Below are 23,763 nucleotides of genomic sequence, written 5' to 3'. Positions count from 1 at the left end.
TTATAAGGGGCTTCCCCTCTCCCACTTTGCTCTGCACTTTTCCTTGCTGTTGCCATGTGAAGAAGGATGTGTTTGCTTCCTCTTCTGCCATGATTGTAAGTTTCCTGAGGCCTCCCCAGCCCTGTGGAACTGTGAGTCAATTAAACCTCTTTCCTTTATAAATTACCCAGTCTTGGGTATGTCCTTATAGCAGTGTAAGAATGAATTAAAACACAGGTATACTGAAAAAATACTAAATTAGAAGATTCAATAAATTCTATGAATATATTATTTTATGATTATTCCATTTGTAACCTTTTAAACTCATTTAGTAGGTTACTAGTAAGCAATATCTAGTCACAAGTGAAAATGGAAGTCTGTGATGTGTTATTTGCCCATAAGAATCAAAGAAAGGACTGTCACTTCTGGGTCAGACCTCAGTCATCAGAGCCGTTTGCCAAGGATGGCCTGTATTTTGGGAATCACTGCTGTAGGGAAGCAGACCACTGGGAAACACTTTTCATAGTGCAGACTGTTCCCATGTAGGGCTTTGCAAATGCTATTATGAAACATTTTAGAAATAATAAAGTCATCCATAGGAATCAGAGAATATACAAATGAATATGATAATATTTAGTGTACTGTTATACTCCACCATGTCTAAATGTACCTTGATTGGGACATTCTGTACTACAGCTGTCTTCTGGGTGAATAAAGTCAAAACGGAGAGAATTGGTTGTTATAAATAAGTGTTGGCTTAGAGGTGGCTTCTTTGCCACTAAAATAACTGATCTCTTCTTTTAATTACTTTTATCCTGAAAGAATGCAGCTAAGTCAGGCAGCCATTAGACAAACCAACCTTTATAACTTCAGGTAAATTTAATTATGAATGTTTATATGTTAATAATATCACAGATTTTCCATTATTGTGATAATAATAGCTCTGTCTTCCCTAATAGATGATAAAATCCTTATGAGCAGAAATGGCTTTAGTCACAGAAAGGTGTGAATTTTGGAGTCAGGCTGCTTGGACTCATTTCTAAACTCTGCTATTTTCTAGCTCTTTAAGGTAAGCTCTGTGTTCCAGTTCCTTTCAGTTCTGCAGAATAGAAATAATGATATCAACCTCATAGGATCATTTTGAAGATTCCAAGAGATACTGTATTTAAGTTCTTAGCATAGGAGCTTAGTAAGTAATCAGTAAATGTTAGCTATTAGTAATATTAGCAGTGGAAATATTATAGGGATACCTCCTTTTACTGTGTTTCAATTTATTCTTTGAAGATTGCAATTGTTACCAATGGAAGGTTCTGGCAATCTTGTGCTGAATGAGTCTATTGGTACAATTTTTCCAATAGCCTGTGCTCATTTCATGTCTCTGTATCATATTTTGGTAATTCTCACAATATTTAAAACTTTTTCATTATTATTATATCTGTTATGGTGATCTGTGATCAGTGATCATTGATGTTACTACTGTAATTATTTTGGGATACCATGAACAACAGTACACTAAATAACACATTTTCAATATAGATGAAACAGCCTTATAGTGGAAGATGATGCTATCTAGGACTTTCATAGTTAGAGAGGAGAAGTCAATGCCTTGCTTCAAAGCTTCGAAAGACAGGCTGACACAGAAGAAAACAGAAGAAAGTTTAAGTGGTCTGGATAGAAGATCAAAACCAGCTACAACATTCCCTTATACCACAGCCTAATCCAGGGCAAGGCCCTAACTCTCTTCAATTCTATGAAGGCTAAGAGAGGTAAGGAAGCTGCAGAAGCAAAGTTGGAAGCTAGCAGAGGTTGGTTCCTGAGGATTAAAGAAAGAAGCCATGTAAGACAATAGACTTAAAAAATGTTGTGTCTGTTTTTACTGTTCTACCAATGGGCTGTTCTCCCATCCTTTTTCCTCTCCTCAGGCTTCTCTATTCCCTGAGAAACAACAGCATTAAAATTAGGCCAATTAATTAACCCTACAATGGCCTCTAAGTGTTCAAGTGAAAGGAAGAGTCACATATCTCTCACTTTAAATCAATGCTAGAAATGATCAAGCTTAGTGAGGAAGGCATGTCAAAAGCCAAGATACACCGAAAGCAAGGCCTCTAATACAAAAATGATAGGAAAATGAAACAGCCTTATTGCTGATACGGAGAAAGTTTGAGTGGTCTGGATAGAAGATCAAACCAGCCATAACATTCCCTTAAACCAAAGCCTAATCCAGAGCAAGGCCCTAACTCTCTTCAATTCTATGAAGGATCAGAGAGGTAAGGAAGCTACAGAAGAAAAGTTGGAAGCTAGCAGAGGCTGGTTTATGAGGTTTAAGAAAAGAAGCCATCTCCATAACAAAAAAGTGCAAGGTGAAGTTAAAAGTGGTGATGGAGAAGCTGCAGCAAGTTATCCAGAAGATCTAGCTAAGATCATTGATGAAGATGGCTACACTAAACAACAGAATTTTCAGTACAGATGAAACACCTTACAGTGGAAGAAGATGCCATCTAGGACTTTCATAGCTTGAGAGAAGTCAATGCTTAGATTCAAACCATAAAACAGGCTGACTCTCTTGTTAGGGGCTAATGGAGCTGATGACTTTAACTTGAAGCCAATGCTCATTTACCATTCTGAAAATCCTAGGGCCCTTGAGAATGATGCTAAATTAACTCTGCCTGTACTTCATAAATAAAGCCTGGAAAACAGCACATCTATTTATAGCATGGTTTTCTGAATATTTTAAGCCTATAATTGGAACCTACTGCTCAGAAAAAAAGATTCCTTTCAAAATATTACTGCTCATTGACAATGTACCTGGTCAACCAAGAGCTCTGTTGGAGATGTACAAGGTTAATGTTGTTTTCATGTTTGCTAATATACCAGCCATTCAGCTGCCCATGGATCATGGAGTAATTTCAAATTTCAAGTCTTATTATTTAAGAAATACATTTTGTGAGGCTATAGCTGCCATAGATAGTGATTCCTCTGATGGATCTGGGCAAGTGAAAACCTTGTCGAAAGAATTCACTATTCTAGATTCCATTAAGAACATTTGTGATTCACGGGACGAGGTCAAAATATCAAGATTAACAAGAATTTAGAAGAAATTGGATCCAACCCTCCTGGATGACTTTGAGGGGTTCAAAACTTTAGTGGAGGAAGTCACTGCAGATGTTGTGGAAATAACAAGAGAACTAGAATTGGAAGTACAGCCTGACCCCAATTTTGAATGAAGTTCTACTGTGGGTATAATGCTGTTAAACAGCACCTCATGCTGCTAATAAATCTTTTGTGAAAGGAAGAGTAAATCGATAGAGCAAACTTTGTCATTTTGTTTTAAGAAATTGTCATAACCACCCCAACTTTCAGCTACCACCACCCTGATTAGTCAGCAGACATCAACATTGAGGCAAAACCCTCCACCAGCAAAAACAAAAAACAAAAAACAAAAAACCACACATGCACAATAATAATAACTTGCCGAAGGCTCACGTAATCATTAGCATATTTTAGCAATATTTTCTAATTAAGTTATGTACATTGTTTTTTAGACATAATGCTCTTGTGCACTTAGCAGACTACAGTATAGCATAAACATAACTATTATATGCACTGGGAACCTAAAAAATCTTGTGTGACTTGGTTTATTGTAATATTCACTTTATTGTGGTTGTCTGGAACTGAACATGCATTATCTCTGAGATATGCCTGTATTAGTTTTTGTATATACCACTGCACTTAGACTGGGATTTACACATGGCTGCCACTACTACAACTATTGTTAGGTTTCTGTTAAATTATGCTATTTTTTGAGGGGCAATATAGTATGCTAAGAGCCAGACTGCAAATGTTCAAATCCTAGCTCTACCACATAACTACCTAATTAATCCATGTGCCTCAGCTTTCTAGTCTGTAAAATGAGGATAACACCAGCAACTGAGCTTCCTCACAGCATTATGAGATTTAAATAAGATAGTATTTGTAATCAGAATAGTATTTTCATAATATTTACTTGCTAAATTTTAAAAAATAAAAATGTTTTTTAACAGTTCTACCCCCTCTTCCCTCCATCAAAAAGAGCCACAAAACCTCACAAATTGGCCAGAGTGGCTGAAAGTACTTATCAGACATAAAACAATTGAATGTTTGCCATTATATCCTAAAAAAACAAAGACAGGCCACCCAAATGTTTGAATGTCATGAAAGGAATTATCCAGATTTTTGAACACATACTAAAAGTCTGTTTTTAATCATCCAAAATTACATCAATATTCAGTTTATGAAAGTATACCTACATACTGCTTGAATCTATAATCCAATTTTACTTGTTCTGGCATCTCAGGCATGTAGACTTAAAATAAATGACTATTATTATTATCACTACTATTTTTGGAGACAGTGTCTCACTCTGCAACCCAGGCTGGAGTGCAGTGGTGCAAACATGGCTCACTGTAGCCTAGACCTTCCAGGCTCCAGCGATTCTCTTGCCTTAGTCCCCCAAGTCACTGGGACTATAGGTGCATGCTACCACATCCAGCTAATTTTTGTATTTTTTGTAGAGACAGGGTTTTGCCATGTTGTCCAGGTTGGTCTCAAACTCCTGAGCTCAGGCAATCCACCCGCCTTGGCCTCCCAAAGTGCTGGGATTAGGCCACCATGCTCGGCCTAAGTAATTATTTTGTATATGAATTTAGTTTAGCAGCTTTAACGTGAGAGCAAGTTGTCATATGCACATTATATTGGGGAAAAATAAGTCACACAAGATTTAAAGATGAGATTTAGAATAATTCAGCTATTCTTTAAAGACTTTTCTTACCAAATCTGAATTTCATACACACACACACACACACACACACCACACAAACTTCTGTCTGCCTTTTCTTCATGTACTCTCAGGTTAGATGAGGGTTTTGGCAGCTAACAGCTTCCACATTTTCAGACAGAATCAGTAAGTAGGTAAAATAAAGTTATGCTCTTTTGAAAAATGTCATAACATGCTTGGCTGATGGGCATATTGGGACCTTTGTAATGAGATGGCAGGGAAAGGAAGCAAGCAAGAATTAGCTGGAACTGAAGTTTTCAGCTGGAGTGAAGGAGGTAGGGTAGGGAATGTGAGGCAGCTAACCCTGTTGCACTGTTGGCCCCTGTGGGGTTGGCTTAGGAGATGGAGGGGGCTTTTTTTGCAGGTTGAAGACACTGAGAAAGTCACTGAAGTTCCTGTCAAATTTACTCACTCACTCATTAATTCACTTACTCATACCATTTTTATTGAGCGCTTATAAGGTACTACATTTGTACTAGGTGCTGAAATATAGTACTGAAAAAAATGGAGAAATTGTCCCTGCTTATCATCATGAACATGGGCATACCTGTCCTACCATGTACAGGAGAGAAAGACACTAAGCAGATGTTCACATAAATATATCATTAAAAATCCCAACAAAGGTTTTGAAGAAAAATTACTGGATGATAAGAGAAAATAGGAGAACTGATTTATTTCAGAGGCTAGTGGTCAGGGAAGATCTTGTGATTTCAGGTTTAGATAGGCAGGAATTCTTGGGAGAAAAAAGAGATAAAAGCATTCTCCGTAGCAGGAATAGCATGTTGAAAAGGAAAGTGGTGGCAAAGAGCTGGTCAATGACTAGGGTAGCTACAGCACTGTGAATACTTTCCTTTTAAATAAATTTAAGAAAAATATATATAAACTAGAATATCAGATATGTGGAATTAATAAAACACATATTTTATAATCCCATACACTTCTAAATCTTCATAATAAGATAATGAGTTGAACCCTGAAGCCAAACAATATTTGTCTTGCTTTGTGTATTTTCACTGGGGGCTGTTTTCCACAACAGAACAGTGAAGATTATACTCTAGGTGTGCTTATAAGGCATACTATATACATGCATGCACACACCCCTTTACTTTGCTGTTTAAGGGGGTTTGATGATGATATTATCTTGCTATTAAATTCATACTAAATTTTCTCTAACTTTTAACTCAAAATCTTTAGATTACATATAGCTAGTATTACAGCAGAGATAGAAGCCTATGAAATGCAATACTCAACCTTCATAGTCCTCTTCCACTTAAGTCCTATTCCATTAAACATGGCCATGTTATCCAAAAGAGCAACTGGCAAAAATGAAGATCAGTGGTTCATCATGAAAGCGATTAGATTACAGATTGATACTGACATTGTGTTTTCAGGAAAATTTACCATAAGAAAAAAGCCTTTCATTTTTAAATAAACGTATATAAACAGGTAAAAATAAAACAGAAATTCCTGTGAAATATAAAAAGTTATTATTTAAGTATATGTTGTTTTGTCTCCAAGGTCCAAGCATTGTTAACTGTAATATTCTGTTGTCCCAGCAATAGATCAAGCTAAATAACTATTTGTGTTTTATAACAGCGGCAGCTCAGTATGCTTCCCCTAACTTAATAAATAGTAACATAAAGTAAAATACAATTTTGGATAGAAATCAATCCAGGCACTGAAAACATTATTAACATCAACATATGAGGACACATGTTTTTTCAAGTCAAGCTTTTCAAAATGCACTCATTTATTCATTAAAGCACAAATTCCTCTGTATATGGCATGTGTACCATGCACGAAGCAATAGGATAGAGTGCGGAAAGACCCCTGGAGTAGGTGATTTGGGTTCTAGTCCTGACTATAGTACTTACATTTTTTTTGCAACACAGCTTTTGTAAATCATTTCTGAGTTTGGGTTTTGTTATTTGCACATTGGGTTGTTGTGAAGTTCAAAAGACATATTAAATGTGGAAACTCCCTTGCTAACTGTGAAAGCACTAAATAAGTGCAAGGTGAGATCCTCAAGGGAACTCAAGAGCCTAGTAAAAACCCCACCGATTAGAGTTCTCTCTTTTAGAACATTGGTTATAGATATCCAACATGCACTTGGGGGTTAGCGATATTTTCTTCCTCTAAACCTAAGAAATGAGTTAGGAAGTACCCAGCCTTCTACTCTGGAATTGGTGTATCAGCATTACAGGGGAAGATCTCCCCCAAAGTTAACAATATTCCTTACTCTATCCTGGTCCTCTGTCAAAAATTAGTTGAGATAGATGTCATCTATCTGGGAAATACCATGTTACAGATTCAAGACATACAATAAAAACAGGAGGCAAAAGTGGACTCTGATTTCTCTCTTAGAATAAATTTCTAGAGGTGAAGTTAGTAGACCAGATTCTTGATATACATAACTAAATAATGTCCTTCAGAGAGGTGGTAACAATTTATACTCCTCAAAAATATTCGCAATATTCCTGATTACCAGTTTGGTTCACCTTTTACTGTCTTTCCTAATTTAATACCTCATAATTCACAAGACTTAACTACTTTCCTTCCCCACACAGTATAACATCTGTCAGGATACGCATGACAGAATGGAACAGGCTGAGTATTTAAATGTGCCTTCAATGGCTCACTACTCTCAGGATAAATCCAAATTTTTAATAATTTGTACACTCTGAGTCAAAGTGATGGTCTCTTCTTCCTTCTCTAGGTTCATCTCTCACTACCAACTACCCTCTCGAATAGGCCATCTGTCCCTCATCTTCAAACTTTTGTTCAGGGTATTACTTATGACTGGAACACCAGATTCTAGAAGAAGCTCAGTGCTCATACAGCTCTTCTGAATAGTGGTAATAACAAAAGTGGTCCCCTTTCAAACAACTAAGAGTGCTGATTTCAGGGTGACTCTGAATGTCTAGGGAAAAAAAAATAATTCAATAGATCAGTCATTCAATGGAGCAGATTCTGACACAGGCACTAGTGTCTTAGAAAGAGACTTGAGAGTATGTAACTGGGGAGAAGGGAGGATAAAGAATGAGGCACCTAGGAGTGCTAATGACACTACAGTCCAAATAAAAACATTTTTCTACACTCTAGTTTTATGAAAGAGCTATAGAATAAGTAGATGATTTAAGAGATTTGCTCAGAGAAACAACTCAATTGTAAGTTATTAAATCTTTCACATTTTGAATGCCTAGATGGTATACCTTCTACAGCAGAAGCAGATTAAATTTTTTTTGATATTTTAAGCATTAAGCACAGTAATTCAAATTACTTAAAAACTTGCAGTCCATGTTTTTCAAGGGCTCCTAGTAAGAAGCTATAGTTCCAGTGACACAACAAACTCCTTTTAACCAAAATGGTTTAAAATGCATAATTTCGTGGATTGAATGTTCTTGCTGACATGATTCTCAGCTTCCACATGGCCATTATCCTAGTTTCTCATCATCCATATGGCCTGGACTTAATGGCCCTGCTTTTGATCTCTCAAATGATGCTCTGCACTAGAGAGATCCAACAGGCCGATTTGATCATGCAAGTTCCCAGTTCAAAATTATTCAATAGCTCTTTATTACTGCAGGAAAGAACCTAAGTACTTTATCATACAATTCCTGATCTAACCTTTACCTGTGTCTCCAGGCCCATCTACTACCCCTTCCTCATGCCACTTCCTCCAATTGTTAATAAACCAGCAATTATAAGCCACACGAAATCCTTGGAACATGCCACATTCTTACACATTTTTAGTGTACCTGCATATGCCTTCGCACTAAAATATTGCTACTTATATTTTATTCTTCATTCAAATGCTCCCCACTCTGAAGCCTTTTCTCACTTCCCCTAAAGACTAAGGCTCTATTTCTCCTATGTTCATCTTCTACTTTCTGCACCCACCCATTACAACAGTTAAGTTATACTGGGACTCTCAGCATGTCTTTCTCCCCATATAATGGTGTGTCATGTCTTCCCATTTTACCTCTAGCTCTCCTCTTCATGTCTAGCAAATAATAGATGCTCATTTTTCAAATGGAATCATGACTATATTAAAACTGTATCTTTAATGTTGAATTTTGCAGCTATCTGTGCATTGCATAGTATCACACTGATGATTAATCAGCTATTTATTATTGTTCTCCATCAATTTTGTGCATATTAAGTTATGCCATTAAAAATCCAACGTGCCATAACTATGGACTCATTGAACACATAAACTTAGGAAAATAATCAATTACCCATCATTTTTTTAAGGGTATACACTTTAAAGTTAGGCTCTTTTGTGAAAATCTAGTAAAAGGATAAAAATAACCTAGACTTTACCCAAAAGAGTCACTTGCCAGTCTCTCAACAAAAACTGTATCAAAGAGTCTTTGAAATTTTACTTACATGGTATAGTGTGGTCTCTGGCACAGGAGTGCCCATGATGTCTTGTCTCAGTGCATCCATTTGTAAACTAGGTAGCAATGAATAGTGAGTTGGGCTATTACTCTTATCACCCTTCTTTTTTGACTTCTTCCCTGTGTCCTTTTTGCTGTTTCTCTGAAACATGTATTCTTCTTGAGCAATCTTTTCATTGCTCATATACCGAAGTAGAGAGTTTTCTATATAAAAAGAGATAAATACACCAATGTAAATACACAAATACACCAAATTTACCATTCTTTCTCAATTGTGCTATTATTAGGTTGGCGCAAAAATAACTGCGGTTTTCCCATCCCTTTTAATCGCAAGAACCGCAATTACTTTTGCCCCAACCTAATATATTTCATTTCAGAACTTTAACTTGATTTAATTTATAAAATATGTAGTGAAATACGATATATCTTAATTATTTGGTATGATAAGACAATTAAAAGTAGACAGTCGATAGATTATTTCTCCAAGTTTTAGCTTTGGACCTACTACATTAGAATCATCTCTGGAACTTGAATCAGAAGTTCTAGGTGTGTGGCTTATAAAATTTGTAACAAGCTCCCTCATGGGGATTTTGCCAAAGCCTGATAACAAACACCGGCCTGTGGTATGCAAGGTAGCATGCCTGGAGAAGTTGAGGCCCACACTGAGAACCAGTAGTCAGGAAATTTCGTTCAGGAATTCTATGCTTAAATTGGTAGTCAGCACTTAGTACTTCACATGGTACCCCTCCCCACCAACAAAAGTCACTAAAATATGAAGTCTCAAAACAGTGACTCTGAGATAGCATGTGATAAGCATTTCTCTTTTGTATTTTTCTTGATTTATTCTATAGAACAAATGAGATTAGAAATTGAAGATTGGAAAATGGAGTGAATACACAGATATAAAGGAATCTGTCAATTTCTGTATTTATCAACATTTTCAGAAATGCTCACTCCATAAAACAAGTATTAAGAAGACTAATGAACCAGATATTCATGCTTGCTTTTCCATATGGTCTGCGGATCTGTGCAGTAATAAAATAAATTCTGTAAACTGGCTAGAAGTAACAAGAAAACGGGTCAAACATATCATGAAGGAAGCTTAGTGAACTTACATTCTATGAATAGTTTTTTGTTTTGATTTGTTTTATTTTCCACCTATGACCTTACGGCTCTCTACTGCAGAAAGTGGAAGTAGCAGCATGACCCACTGGACCCACCATACCCACACTTGATCAAATCCTATTTAGTAGGGAAACTTTCAGTTGCTTTCTATTGCTTATCTCTATAGCAGGATAAGTGAACATAAAAACTTACTTTTGGTAGATCCTTCAAGAGTAGCCCACCCCCATGTAAGAAGATAACTCTGAACAGCAAACAGAACAGGAAAAAAAAAGCAAAGTTTTTTTTTTTTTTTTCCTTCTATTTCTACATGGTTTTTGTTAGAAGTCACTGGCCCGGTTTCCATTAGTTTTTAACCCATGTGCTTCAATGCTCATTTTTAGGTTGATTCCATACAAAATTGGTGAGGTTGCATTGCAGACTGATGAGGACTGATGATAAACTCTTCCTATTCACTGAACCTATTTTATGCAGTTTCACACTTCCGACCTTGTGTTTCAAATATTAACTTTCAAGTAACAATCAGATATTTACTTTTAACACCGTACTTATGTGCCTGGAATCCCTTAGTAGGCATTCAGAGACAATATCTGTTTAATAATGGGTCAAGATAGTCCAATGTTGGTCTTACTTGGTTTTGTTGCATAATAAAGTCAATGATAGAATAAGTTTTCCACTGAAGCCATAACAATCTATTTATAGAACATTTAAATTTGCTTATTGTTCAAACAACCCAGCCTACACTGAAATTCTAGAACACTTACCTCTTCTACTATCTCTCTTCATCTTATTTGGATCTTCATAGTCCCCCACCCAATTATATTCCACTGGCATAGATATAGGTCGTAGCTTGCCTAAACACAGAGAACAAAGTTCACATCACATTGTTTTTCTTCCCCATGTCTGCTCAAACTTACACTGATTTTTAGCTAAGGTCTACCAAACACACTCACTCTTATGCAACATTATGGTTGGCATTTGTGTAGATGGAGAAAATGTGTTTTGAGCCAGAAGGTGAAACTGCCTATTGGCCAGGTGATAAAGCAAACTTAAGGTACTTTTTATAAATAATAATTAATAGCCTAGGTTAGCTCTCTCAGGAACCCCAGACTTTAAGGGTATAGTGTTTTTTTTTTTTTTTTTTTTTTTTTTACAAAGAAGATAATCATATAAGTGATTTTACTCAGTAACTGGATCTCTATCTTATTTCCTAGTGCCCAAGTGTCTATATCTTGATAGCCAACCTCCAAGATGGTAGCTTTCTGTGTTTAACCTGACTACCAGTCATTAACCCACTGTTTCATGTTGGAACACCACAAGAATAACTTTATATCTTTGCTGCTTCCTATCTCCTATCCCCATACATTTTGGACACCACCATGTCTCAAAAATATGGTTAGATTCTCTTTCATGTCCTATAGCTGAGTCTGCTGCTAAGCATCTCTTTTGCTACAGTAAGCCTGTCCAGTATATAGATCCAAGTAATCACAGCTTTGGTTTGTCCCATTTCCCCCTGGGTCTGTATCCTTACTAAACAGCATTTCACTTCAGCAAGGAGAACTCATGGCAAATACTTCAATAATAACTTTTATTTTGGTGAGGCTGCAGTATATTATTTCTGTTCCACTTGAAATTCCTGAAGCCTAAAACAGCCAAAGAAAATAATTCAAAAGTTTTAACAGGATACCTAGCACAATGCCTGGCATGAAATAGTTGCTTACTGAATTTCTAGTGAATGAAAAGCAGAGACTCACACAGGACTGGATCGTACAAATAATAATGGTTATTATGATTATGATAATAGTACAAACATTTATATGTCATTTGCCATATAGCACATAGTAACAGTTTTATAAGGATTAAATTGTTTACTCTTGATAATTCAGAGAAATATACTATCATTATCCTCATTTTAACTGATGAGGAAACTAAGGTTATATAACTTGCCCAAGGACATATACTTGTTAAGTACATAGTATCAGGATTCAAACCCAGGCACTCACACTTACTTCTGTCATAATTCTTGGTGACTTCAATATTCACCCTCTGAGAGTCTGGTCTTTCAGTTTCTTGAGGTTCTCTCTCACACTCATTCCTATGGTCATATGCTTAGTCTCATCAGCAAAGGCTGCAATCCCTTTAAATATCCAACTTACCAACTACCACCTTTTGTATTTCTAGCACACTACCTACAGTACTCCAAGTCCAACAATTCTTCCTCGTTTAATGTATTAATACCTATCATACTACTTTTCAGTATCTATCAGTCACCTTCTGTCCCTGAAACTTCCCTCCTTGTCCAGCTAAATTTTATGATTATTATAATCATTCAATATGTTTTAAAAAATTCTGTTAGGAGAATTCTAATTCGGTTCTTAAGGAAAATGTATCAATCTTATGGCTTCTTATTGTTAACACTGATACAGTTTAGTCTGTTTTGCTAAGCTCTTTTAAAAGATTAACTAGACATGATAAAATTATTAATGAGCCAAAAATGTAGTATTTAATGGCTTCCTTTTAAGGTATGCAAACAACTTTGTAAATGATCACCTAATATTCCAAATTCTCCATCAGTATATCTCTGCTCTTTTACACAGAGGGAATTTGAGTGAGATGATCTGAGGCAGGATAGGTAGTCAAGGAAGTAAACATGTCCTCACACGACGACCATACAGTTAACACAATAAGCCCCAGCATTCACACTGTAGTCCAGCTCATTCAAACACAGCTATCTACAGTAGGGAATTTCCCCTGCAGGGAGCACATGCATTTTGATTACACCTGTCCTCAGACTGACCCTTTGCTCATTATAATAGTAAACAACACACCCCTGGACAGAGATTTAAGATGCTAATGAGACATGCAATGTATGAACAAGCATGTACAGCTACTGTGCATGTGCACCCAGAGGACCACCAAGATTATGCTTACTAGCAACACCTCTTCCCATTCCTTTATGAATAATTATGTAAGACTCTCATAAAGGGAGTCTCCCTAGTGCCAGTATTGGTGGTCTCATCCTTAGGAGCAGCTCGCCCTGAATCCTCTCTCAGGGTGTACTATCTATTCTGTACCTAACTTTCATAACATTCTTTGTCCTTTGCAATAAATTGCTCTATGCTACATCTCCTTTGCTGTGGGTCTCTCATTTAAATTCTTTTAAGCTAAGAAGAACCGAGGTCTCACAACAGCCATCTACAGATCCAGGTCAATATTCTGCCCATCGAAAGTAGGGTAAGGGTTTGAGGGAAGGTCTCCTTTTGTTATGTCTATTCCCACCACTTTGCATAATCAGTCCTCCAGATTTTCAATGTTATGAAGGTTGTATTTTCAAAATATCTACAATTTATTTCTTTAGGATCTGGTTTTAAAAATAAACTCTACTTCAGCATGGGCACTGAAACTGAAGCAATTAACAGCTCTAGCACTGTTTTTACATGTCACCAAAAAATCCTTTGAAAAGTGAAAATCCAATATACAAGCAGTTAATTGTTTTACTTGCTCTATATGTTATATATATTAAAAAGCTAGTTAGATATTTTTTGAAAATTGGTTGTTTGGAATCAAACATATATGCACAAAAACAACAAAAAGAAACATACTTCACACACAGAATATGAAATACATAATTGTATTCATTGTATTTTGTGTCATCTCTGAAATTCTAATGGAGCTAAGTCATTGAAGAATGTAATTACGCCCTTGATATGTCTGGTTATATAATTAGCCATAGAAACAATTATGCAGAAGATTTTTAACACTGACTTTTCCGGGGATGACTTTTTTTTTAAACAGAATTATACTGTATACTACTAATGCACAACTGAAGGAAAACATACTAAATTAGAAAAAAATTGAGAGAAAAAGCTTTACTGACATTTACTTTTGGAGAACATCAAGGTTTTGCTTTTATTAGTTATAAAACTATAGATTCAGCAATGCAAATAAAAATAAGTATTTTTTAAAATAAAGTATATTATTGATTTAGGTAGAACAAATAATGTTGCTTATAAGTACTGATTTTTAATTGTCCTAAAATATTGAAGTAGACTTAATAAAGCAGTTAAACCAGTAACATAAGGTAACATTCTTGTAAAAATATCAGTCCATGGCAGATTGAAAAATAGACCATGGCTTAAATTATTTCTAATTCCAAATATACAGATCATTGATTATAGCTTGAAAATATGTTTGCTACTACATGTATATACAGCAGCATTTTATTTTCACAGGACAGCAAAGTTCAAATGGAAAGATAACTTTATGATTCAATGTTTTAGTGCTGTTGGTAAAAAAAAAGTGAAACAAAACACCAAAGGTAAGAGTACTATAAGCATTATAGACTTAAATCAAATATACACTATTATTAATATATGCAAAATATTTTTATACTCATATGACTTTGTAAGGCTTTAATACAAAGCCTTACAACGGATTGGTTGTATCCATTGGTTTACAATGGATTGGTTTAATAAAATTAAATACATCTGACCCATTCCTGTGTAAATGTACATAAATAAAACACAAATCTCTGAAAAGTAATCTGGAAAAGTTTAAGACATGTCTTTACATAGTAATACTTATATTGGTTTTTGAAGTTGTAAAGTTAAAATGACTAATTCATGATAAGAATAATAACAGCAAAGAATATAATCAAGAAAATGAGGATTAGAGCCCATTTAACAATTTTTGCTGACCACTTCTTAATGTTTTATTCCTTTAAGTATAAAGCATGTATTAATTGCAGAGTTCATTTGGCATCCTATCATAAGCCTTGTGATACCACTGTGCTAGTGCCTCATAATATAACCATTATTTTATTTGGTTTTTAATATCTGTTGCACATCTAGAGTTTTTTAATTGGTGCCTCCATAGAGGCAGGAATTTTGTGCTGTATTTCTTACTGTATTCTAATAAATGTGGTAAAGGTAAAAGATAAATATTTTTATAGAGGCACACAGAAAAAAAGATAAATATTTTTTGGATTTTGTCTGAATTTTATTATAATATTAATGGCAAGCAGCTTTTTAAGAATTATGGGCTATATTCAGCTGCAAGTAAGCAAATGGAACACAAAACACAATTTTAAGAATATAGACAATGATGAAGTGCTATATAATGATATATCCTAATTACTGTATTTTAATTCAAAATTGCTATGCTTGAATGTTACTGTATAACATTGCTTGAAAATAAACTAATTTTTACCTCAGATAACAAAGCATTTTAGGTGATATCACAAATGCTACAATCCCCTTTGGCAGAGTTAACTGCTCACTCTGTTGGGCTCCCTAAGCTTTTTCCTGGTGCCTTTAGCATATATACAATACTTATTATGCTGTATTGTGACATTAGGGAGATCTCAAACTACTGGGTTGCTCATTGGATCCTATTCCCTCTGACCTACTCAAGGGCATGCCTTGAGCAATCCTCCCTTCTTTCTCCTGCATCATCAACTTTTCTCTTTCTACTCAGTCATTCCTATTAGCATATAAACATGCTGTAATTTCTCCAATTGTTTTTAAAAAAGTAACTCTCCTCACCCCACAAACCTCTACCCAGCTACCACCTTATTTTTTGTTCCCCTTTACAGAAAACCTTGTAGAAAGCTTCTTTATATTTGTAGCCCCCAATTCTTCTCCTCCTCTTCTCTCTTGAATCTTCTCTGATTAAGCTCTTGCCCCCACTATTCCATCAAAACTGCTATTGTCAAAGTTTTTAGGGCCCCCATATTGCTAAATCCAATAGACAATTCTCAGAGTCCTTGACTTTTCTGATGTATCTGTAACATTAGCACCGATTATTACTCCTTCCTTGAAACACTTTCCTTACCCGGCACCCTAGGACTCTGTCTTCTGGTTTTCCTCTCTTCTTATCATAAATTCACATGCATCCTTCAGAGCTAAGCAAAAATGTCATTTCCTTAGGGATACAATCCTTGGCCTCTCATTCTAGGTCAGGATTCTCTGTGTTTGTCTCCTTTCCTCTCAAAGTTCTTCTCTGTAGCATGACAATTATAGTCACATAAGTATTTATTAATTTAGTTACTTGAATTCTGTCATCCTTCTAGACTGTAAATTTCATGGGGGAAGACAGACTTTTCTACTGTCTACTGTGGTATCTCCCACACTTAGCACAGTACCTTAAACACAGTAACTGCTCAATATTTAACTGATTGCATGTTAAGAAAGTAAATAGGGGACTTTCCTCAGACACTAGACCAAAAAGGATCCAAGCTATATCATTAGTTTCTATTTTCACAGTTTCTTTCCCTTTCCTTCCTTCTAATTTTCCATTTCCTTATTTTCCTCCCTCTTCCTTCCTTCTAAGGCAGGTATGTTACCCTCACCAATTCTCTTCATTTTTTTGACAAATTGAGCTTTACAGAACTGTTTGGCAATCAAGTCAGAACTAGTTCTGTCTCTTGATTTCTTATCTACAAACATTCCCATGTTAAGTTGTCTGTTGAAACACCACTGAATTGCTGTCTTTTTCATTTGTATCGCTTTTAAAAACTCTCTAAAAACATGCTAGTCATTACGTTTCGGAGTAATAAACAGCACCTGAGAAGCAATCTTCTCTTACAGTTGTCAAAGGTTTAAAAAAAATTTCAAAGAAATTTCTCCATAAGTCTGACATGCCCTTTAAGGCTCACAACAAAGCTTTCTCTAGAGTCTCAGAAAAAGTATACGCATATACACATCTGTTCTGAATATTTTAGCCAATATTTTGATGAAAATGAGTATAGTAAGTAAAGTTAAGCTATATGCTTGTCACATATACCCATCAAAAACCCCACATACCAGACAGAAAAATTACTTTCAGATGGCTGACTGAATTTCTAGGAAAACATCCTGGGGTTATTTAAGGTAGAGAATCACACATTTAAAGAGGCAGTAAAACTGAATTAAATGGAAAGTCAGTAATTTTTAAAGGATAATGGTAACATATCTGGATCCAGTAAAATAAGTAAGAATGAACAATCTGATCTTTATAGCCATGTTTTAAAAATATCATCTCTGGATAAAAGAGGTTGAAGAAATTGGTTTGTAAACATTTCAATGTGAGGATTATTTAAGGATTACCTTTAATGACTTATAAACAATACAAATCAAATATAAACTCTGTACTGATTAACTTAAAATCTTTTCGGTTTCACTGATGCAGAACAAAACCAGTTAAAATCTCATTTCCAAAATAACCCCATAAAAAAAGTGGGCAAAGGGCATGAACAGACACTTTTCAAAAGAAGACATACATGCTGCCAACAATCATATGGAAAAAAGCTCAACATCGCCAATCATTAGGGAAATGCAAATGAAAACCACAGTCATCATCTCACACCTGTCAGAATGGCTATTACTAAAAAGGAAAAAAAAAAAAAAAAAGAAAAACAGATGTTGGCGAGGTTGTGGGAAAAAAAGGAACTCTTATACACTGTTGGTGGGGTATAAATTGGTTTAGCCATTGTGGAAGACAGTGTGGTAATTCCTCAAAGACCTAAAGACAGAAATACTATTGGACCCAGCAATCCTATTACTGGGTATATACCGACAGGAATAGAAGTCACTCTATTATAAAGACATATGTATGTGTATGTTCATTGCAGCACTATTCACAATAACAAAGACATGGAATCAACATACATGCTCATCAATGATAGACTAAAGAAAATGTGGCACATATAAACCATGGAATACTATGTAGTCATAAAAAAGAACAAGATCATGTTCTTTGCAGGGACATGGATGGAGCTGGAGGCCATTATCCTTAGCAAACTAACACAGGAACAGAAAACCAAATGCTGCATGTTCTCACTTACAAGTGGGAGCTAAATGATGAGAACACATGGATACACAGAGGGGAACCACATGCATTGGGGCCTTTTGGAGGGTGGAAGGTGGGAAGAGGGAGAGGATCAAGAAAAACAACTAACGGGTACTAGTCTAAACACCTGAGTAATAAAATAATCTGTACAACTAACCCCATGACACAGGTTTACCCATGTAACAATCCCACACTTGTACCTCTAAACTTAAAATAAAAGTTAAAAAAAATCATTTCCAAGAATAAGCTCCATTGTGGTTGTGTATTTTCCTACTGCTTTCTAAAAGTGATATATACCTTAAATGGGGAATAACATGAAAGAATTGCTAAAGGAGAACATACTAAACTGTGTCAAAAATTATGTGGCACTTTTAACACTTAATTCCAAGGCTAATTATATTTTGAACCAAATTACCTTTTGTAAGTATTCCACTAGAAGAGGAAACAAGCTATACATACACATTGGAGTTTGGAAATGTGTTGAAATAGTTGAAATAGTTGAAATGTTGTCTCCGTGCATAGAGACAATTTCTCTACATTAGAGGGTTGTGGGAGGAATGAGAAAGGATTTAGATGATTTAAATACTGTTTAAGTGGCAAAAGAGTTCTGGGTCCTCTGAAGGCTCTGGTTGGTATAAAATGAGCTAGGCTAAAATACTTGTCTCTTTGCTGTGCTCAGCATTGATATAAATGTGAACAACAAAGATGACAGAGGCATGTAAATATTATTGGTTAAAAGCATGCAGTTCTCAAGTTAAAGAACTGCAAATTAAAGCAGTCTAGTTTTAAAAAATTGTAGTAGTGTGTCTTGCAAATCCTATCAGCATATGGAAGACAGTCACTCTTTCTCATGAAAAGTAAAAAAAGATAATAAGGTAACTAGTTGAATATTATTTGAAAATAAATGACATCTTGTAATAACTTTACAATTCCTTTCACCTATTTTTCTGAGACCATAACTTGTTAGTGAAGCCAGCAAGAAAGGTAGAGATGAAAAACTTAAGACAGACCAAAGTTGTTTTTCTTTTTGTAATGGAAGCATCACTTTTATTGATAATTTAGGGCCATAATGGACATGTTCACAGAACAAAAATAAGACAATTCGAAGACAATGGAGTGTAAACGTACAGTACACAGGTTAATACTCTTCACCCTCATCCTCTCCCTGATTTCACAGATAATCTGATTTCACAGATATTCAGTGAAAAAAAACTGTAAAGAAGTTTCAGGGTAATAAACAGTTGGAGTCAGTCCATGAATACAGACTTTCAAGTTCCTATCCCAGACCTCCTTTCACTACATCAAATTGCCTCAGTGATGTATCATTCAAGACCATTAGACAAAAATCCAATTAATTTTTCTTCAAAAATTTAATGGCATGTATGATTACTGTTTTTTGTTTGTTTGTTTAAGTGTCCTCACAGCCAGTTTGCAACTCTTGCAAAATACTAAGGCTATGTGAACAACTAATGGAGGATTAGAGCATAAACTGTGGATGCAACTTTTTGTTTGTGGTACAATACCTTAACAATGATGGCAAATAAATTGGTATGACATGATGTGTTGCTTATAAAACAATGCTAAGTTGTCATATGTACATTTTAAAATGGTTGTATACTGTTTTAATTATTTGCTCTAATGTCTCCAGTGATTATTCAGTGTTTAATTTTTACTTATCTCTTTTTGAACACAGAATATTACACCTGACATTTTCTATCTCCAAGGGTCTACTTCTTCCATGATTTCTGGCAAATTGTTTTGCAGTGATAGCAGTAATTCCACAAGTGACTTGAAGTATAGAACACCATGTAATGATCTTTCTAGACAGTTTTTCTTACTTTCGTTTGAACTTTCATCATAAACAAGATTTACTCTAGAAAGTAGTTTACATATGGCTTTTCTACAAGATAAGAATGAAGAATGAAGATGACATTCAATAATCCAACTGCTGGGCAGGCTTAAATATTGAGAACAGAGGTTGTTCTATATGCTTATCTGTAAGTCAGCTGTTTGGAACCTAAGACACAAAGAAATCGTATCATTGGTAGTTGGGTCTTTCAGAAGAGCTGCAAAAGTCTTTTACAATATTTTCCAAAATACATTCCATAAAACATTAGTTCCATTGGGAAGCAGGTTAAGTATTATGTGACCAAAAAAGGGATTTAATATACAAACACATTTGGGAAACAGTAAATTAACCAAAATTCAACAAAACTTTCAAAGATGTAGTATGTGAATGTGAATTTATTAATCTCCAAGAGGGGCCTAAAATATGTAAAACTTCCCAATCTTATTTAACGATATAACCTCTTTCTTCTATAGGCTATCTTTCAGAACTGGTGGTCTGAAGAACATATTTAGGAAATTGCCAGATTACTTAAGTCATATTGTGATCTGAAAGCTAACATGAATAGCCCTATTTAAATTTTACCTAGATAGCATTTATTATAGTTTTTTCTTTTTTCTCATGGGGGAAAATGTATTCTGATTTTGACTAGGGATAAACATATTGTCTCTTGCTCCAGGGGATGTCATGATTAGATTTTCTATTGTAGAACAGGTTAGGTAATCCCAGACGCTCACAACCTTAAACAAATACTTCCGTCCAGAGAAAATGCTAACTGTGAATAAATGTTGGTGTATCCTTCCAGGGCAGTAACTTCCCAGGTTCTTTCAATTAAAAAATTATAAGGCAATCAGCTCTGTGCCATACAAGGTCTCTGACTTTGATTTTCTAGTATCTGCTTCTGTATTCAATTTATTTGTAAATTGATTCTTAAGTTAGCCAGGGTTTCTCAGACATTTCAGGCCAGATCATTCTTGTTGGGTGCTGTCCTGAGCACTGCAGGATGTTTAGTAGCATCTTTGATCTCTACCCATTAGATGCCAGTAGCAACTTCCCACCACAAATTTGACAACAAAATTGTCCCTGGAAATTGCCGAATGTCCCCTAGGGGACAATACTGAACCCAGAGAATCACTGAGTGAGACTGTTTCTCTTCTTGGCTTTCCCATTCTGTTTATAAGGGAACACTATTTCATCTAGTTGGTATCCTTTTGATTAATTCATCTGAAGAGGTTCCCCCCACTTATAGTTACATCAGCTATGTTTATTTGGTTTGCTAATCCTTCTATTTTATATACATATTAATACCCTCAAACTTTATTAAAAGTTATTTTTCTTTTTTTTAAATTATACTTTAAGTTTTGGGATACATGTGCAGAATGTGCAGGTTTTGTTAAATAGGTATACACGTGTCATGGTGGTTTGCTGCACCCATCAACCCGTCATCTACATAATGCTATCCTTCCCCTGGTCCCCCACCCCCCGAAAGGACCTGGTGTGTGATGTTCCCCTCCGTGTGTCCGTGTGTTTTCATTGTTCAACTCCCACTTATAAGTGAGAACCTGTGGTGTTTGGTTTTCTTTTCCTGTGTTAGTTTGCTGAGAATGATGGTTTCCAGCTTCATCCATGTCCCTGCAAAGGACATAAACTCATCCCTTTTTTTTTTTTTTGAGACGGAATCTCGCTCTGTTGCCCAGGCTGGAGTGCAGCTGCACGATCTCAGCTCACTGCAATCTCTGCTTCCCAGGTTGAAGCAATTCTCCTGTCTCAGCCTCTCAAGTAGCTGGGATTACAGGCACATGCTGCCACACCTGGCTAATTTTTTGTATTTTTAGTAAAGACAGGGTTTCACCATGTTGCCCAGGCTGGTCTCAAACTCCTGAGCTCAGGCAATCAACCCACCTCTCTCTCCCAAAGTGTTGTGATTACAGGCGTGAGCTACTGCACCCCGCAAACTGATCCTTTTTTGTGGTTGCATAGTATTCCATGGTGTGTATGTGCAACATTTTCTTTATCCAGTTTATCATTGATGGGCACTTGGGTTGGTTCCAAGTCTTTGCTATTGGGCATAGTGCTGCAATAAACATACGTGTGCATGTGTCTTTATAACGGAATGATTTATTATCCTTTGGGTATATACCCAGTAATGGGATTGCTGGGTCAAATGGTATTTCTGGTTCTAGATCCTTGAGGAATTGCCACACTGTCTTCTACAATGGTTGAACTAATTTACATGCCCACCAACAGTGTAAAAGTGTTCCTATTTCTCCACATCCTCTCCAGCACCTGTTGTTTCCTGACTTTTTAATGATCACCATTCTAACTGGCCTGAGATGGTATCTCACTGTGGTTTTAATTTGCATTTCTCTAATGACCAGTGATGATGAGTTTTTTTTTCATATGTTTTTCTGCCGCATAAATGTCTTCTTTTGAGAAGTGTCTGTTCATATCCTTTGCCCACTTTTTGATGGGGTTGTTTGTTTTCCTGTACATTTGTTTAAGTTCCTTGCAGATTCTGGATATTAGCCCTTTGTCAGATGAGTAGATTGCAAAAATTTTCTCCCATTCTGTAGGTTGCCTGTTCACTCTGATAGTAGTTTCTTTTCGTGTGCAGAAGCTCTTTAGTTTAATTAGATCCCATTTGTCTATTTTGGCTTTTGTTGCCATTGCTTTTGGTGTTTTAGTCATGAAGTCTTTGCCCATGCCTATGTCCTGAATGGTATTGCCTAGGTTTTCTTCTAGGGTTTTCATAGTTTTAGGTCTTACATTTAAGTGTTTAATCCATCTTGAGTTAATTTTTCTATAAGGTATAAGGAAGGGGTCCAGTTTCAGTTTTCTGCAGATGGGTAGCCAGTTTTCCCAGCACCATTTATTAAATAGGAAATGCTTTCCCCAGTGCTTGTTTTTGTCAGGCTTGTCAAAGATCACATGGTTGTAGATGTGTGGCATTATTTCTGAGGCCTCTATTCTGTTCCATTGGTCTATATATCTCTTTTGATACCAGTACATGCTGTTTTGGTTACTGTAAACTTGTAGTATAGTTTGAAGTCAGGTAGTGTGATGCCTCCAGCTTTGTTCTTTTTGCTTAGGATTGTCCTGGGCATATGGGCTCTTTTTTGGTTCCATATGAAATCTAAAGTAGTTTTTTTCTAAGTCTGTGAAGAAAGTCAATGGTAGCTTGATGGGGACAGCGTTGAATCCATAAATTACTTTGGGCAGTATGGCCACTTTCATATTGATTCTTCCTATCCACGAGCATGGAATGTTTTTCCATTTGTTTGTGTCCTTTTTGATTTCCTTGAGCAGTGGTTTGTAGTTCTCCTTGAAGAGGTCTTTCACATCCCTTGTAAGTTGGATTCCTAGGTATTTTATTCTCTTTGTAGCAATTGTGAATGGGAGCCCACTCATGATTTGGCTCTCTATTATTGGTGTATAGGAATGCTTGTGATTTTTGCACACTGAGTTTGTATCCTGAGGCTTTGGTGGAGTTGCTTATCAGCTTAAGGAGATTTTGGACCGAGATGATGGAGTTTTCTAAATATACAATCATGTCATCTGCAAACAGGAACAAATTGACTTCCTCTCTTCCTATTTGAATACCATTATTTCTTTCTCTTGCCTGATGGCCCTGGCCAGAGCTTCCAATACTATGCTGAATAGGAGTGGTGAGAGAGGGCATCCTTGTCTTATGCTGGTTTTCAAAGGGAATGCTTCCAGCTTTTGCCCATTCAGTATGATATTGGCTGTGGGTTTGTCATAAATAGCTCTTATTATTT

At 35.9% G+C, this 23,763-nt stretch overlaps 1 protein-coding gene across 8 annotated transcripts in view; it reads right to left on the bottom strand.

Annotated features, from left to right (window-relative positions):
• The window catches only part of CNKSR2 (connector enhancer of kinase suppressor of Ras 2), a 286,232-nt gene that overhangs the window by 79,294 nt on the left and 183,175 nt on the right, over positions 1–23,763 (bottom strand). For 4 of the 8 annotated variants that reach the window (XM_005593153.5, XM_045383816.3, XM_005593156.5 and 1 more), the window contains 2 exons: positions 11,079–11,168; positions 9,182–9,396 (listed from right to left, as the gene is read on the bottom strand). In XM_005593153.5, coding sequence (XP_005593210.2) covers positions 9,182–9,396; positions 11,079–11,168 — 305 coding nt within the window. The remainder of the gene's footprint in view (positions 1–9,181; positions 9,397–11,078; positions 11,169–23,763) is intronic. The other 4 variants (XM_005593154.5, XM_045383817.3, XM_045383818.3 and 1 more) reach the window with 1 other exon arrangement.

This window comes from Macaca fascicularis, chromosome X (assembly GCF_037993035.2).
Source record: "Macaca fascicularis isolate 582-1 chromosome X, T2T-MFA8v1.1".
Classification (NCBI taxonomy): Eukaryota; Metazoa; Chordata; class Mammalia; order Primates; family Cercopithecidae; genus Macaca; species Macaca fascicularis.
Note: the sequence above shows the minus strand (reverse complement) of the source record. Positions and strands in the feature narration are given on the sequence as shown.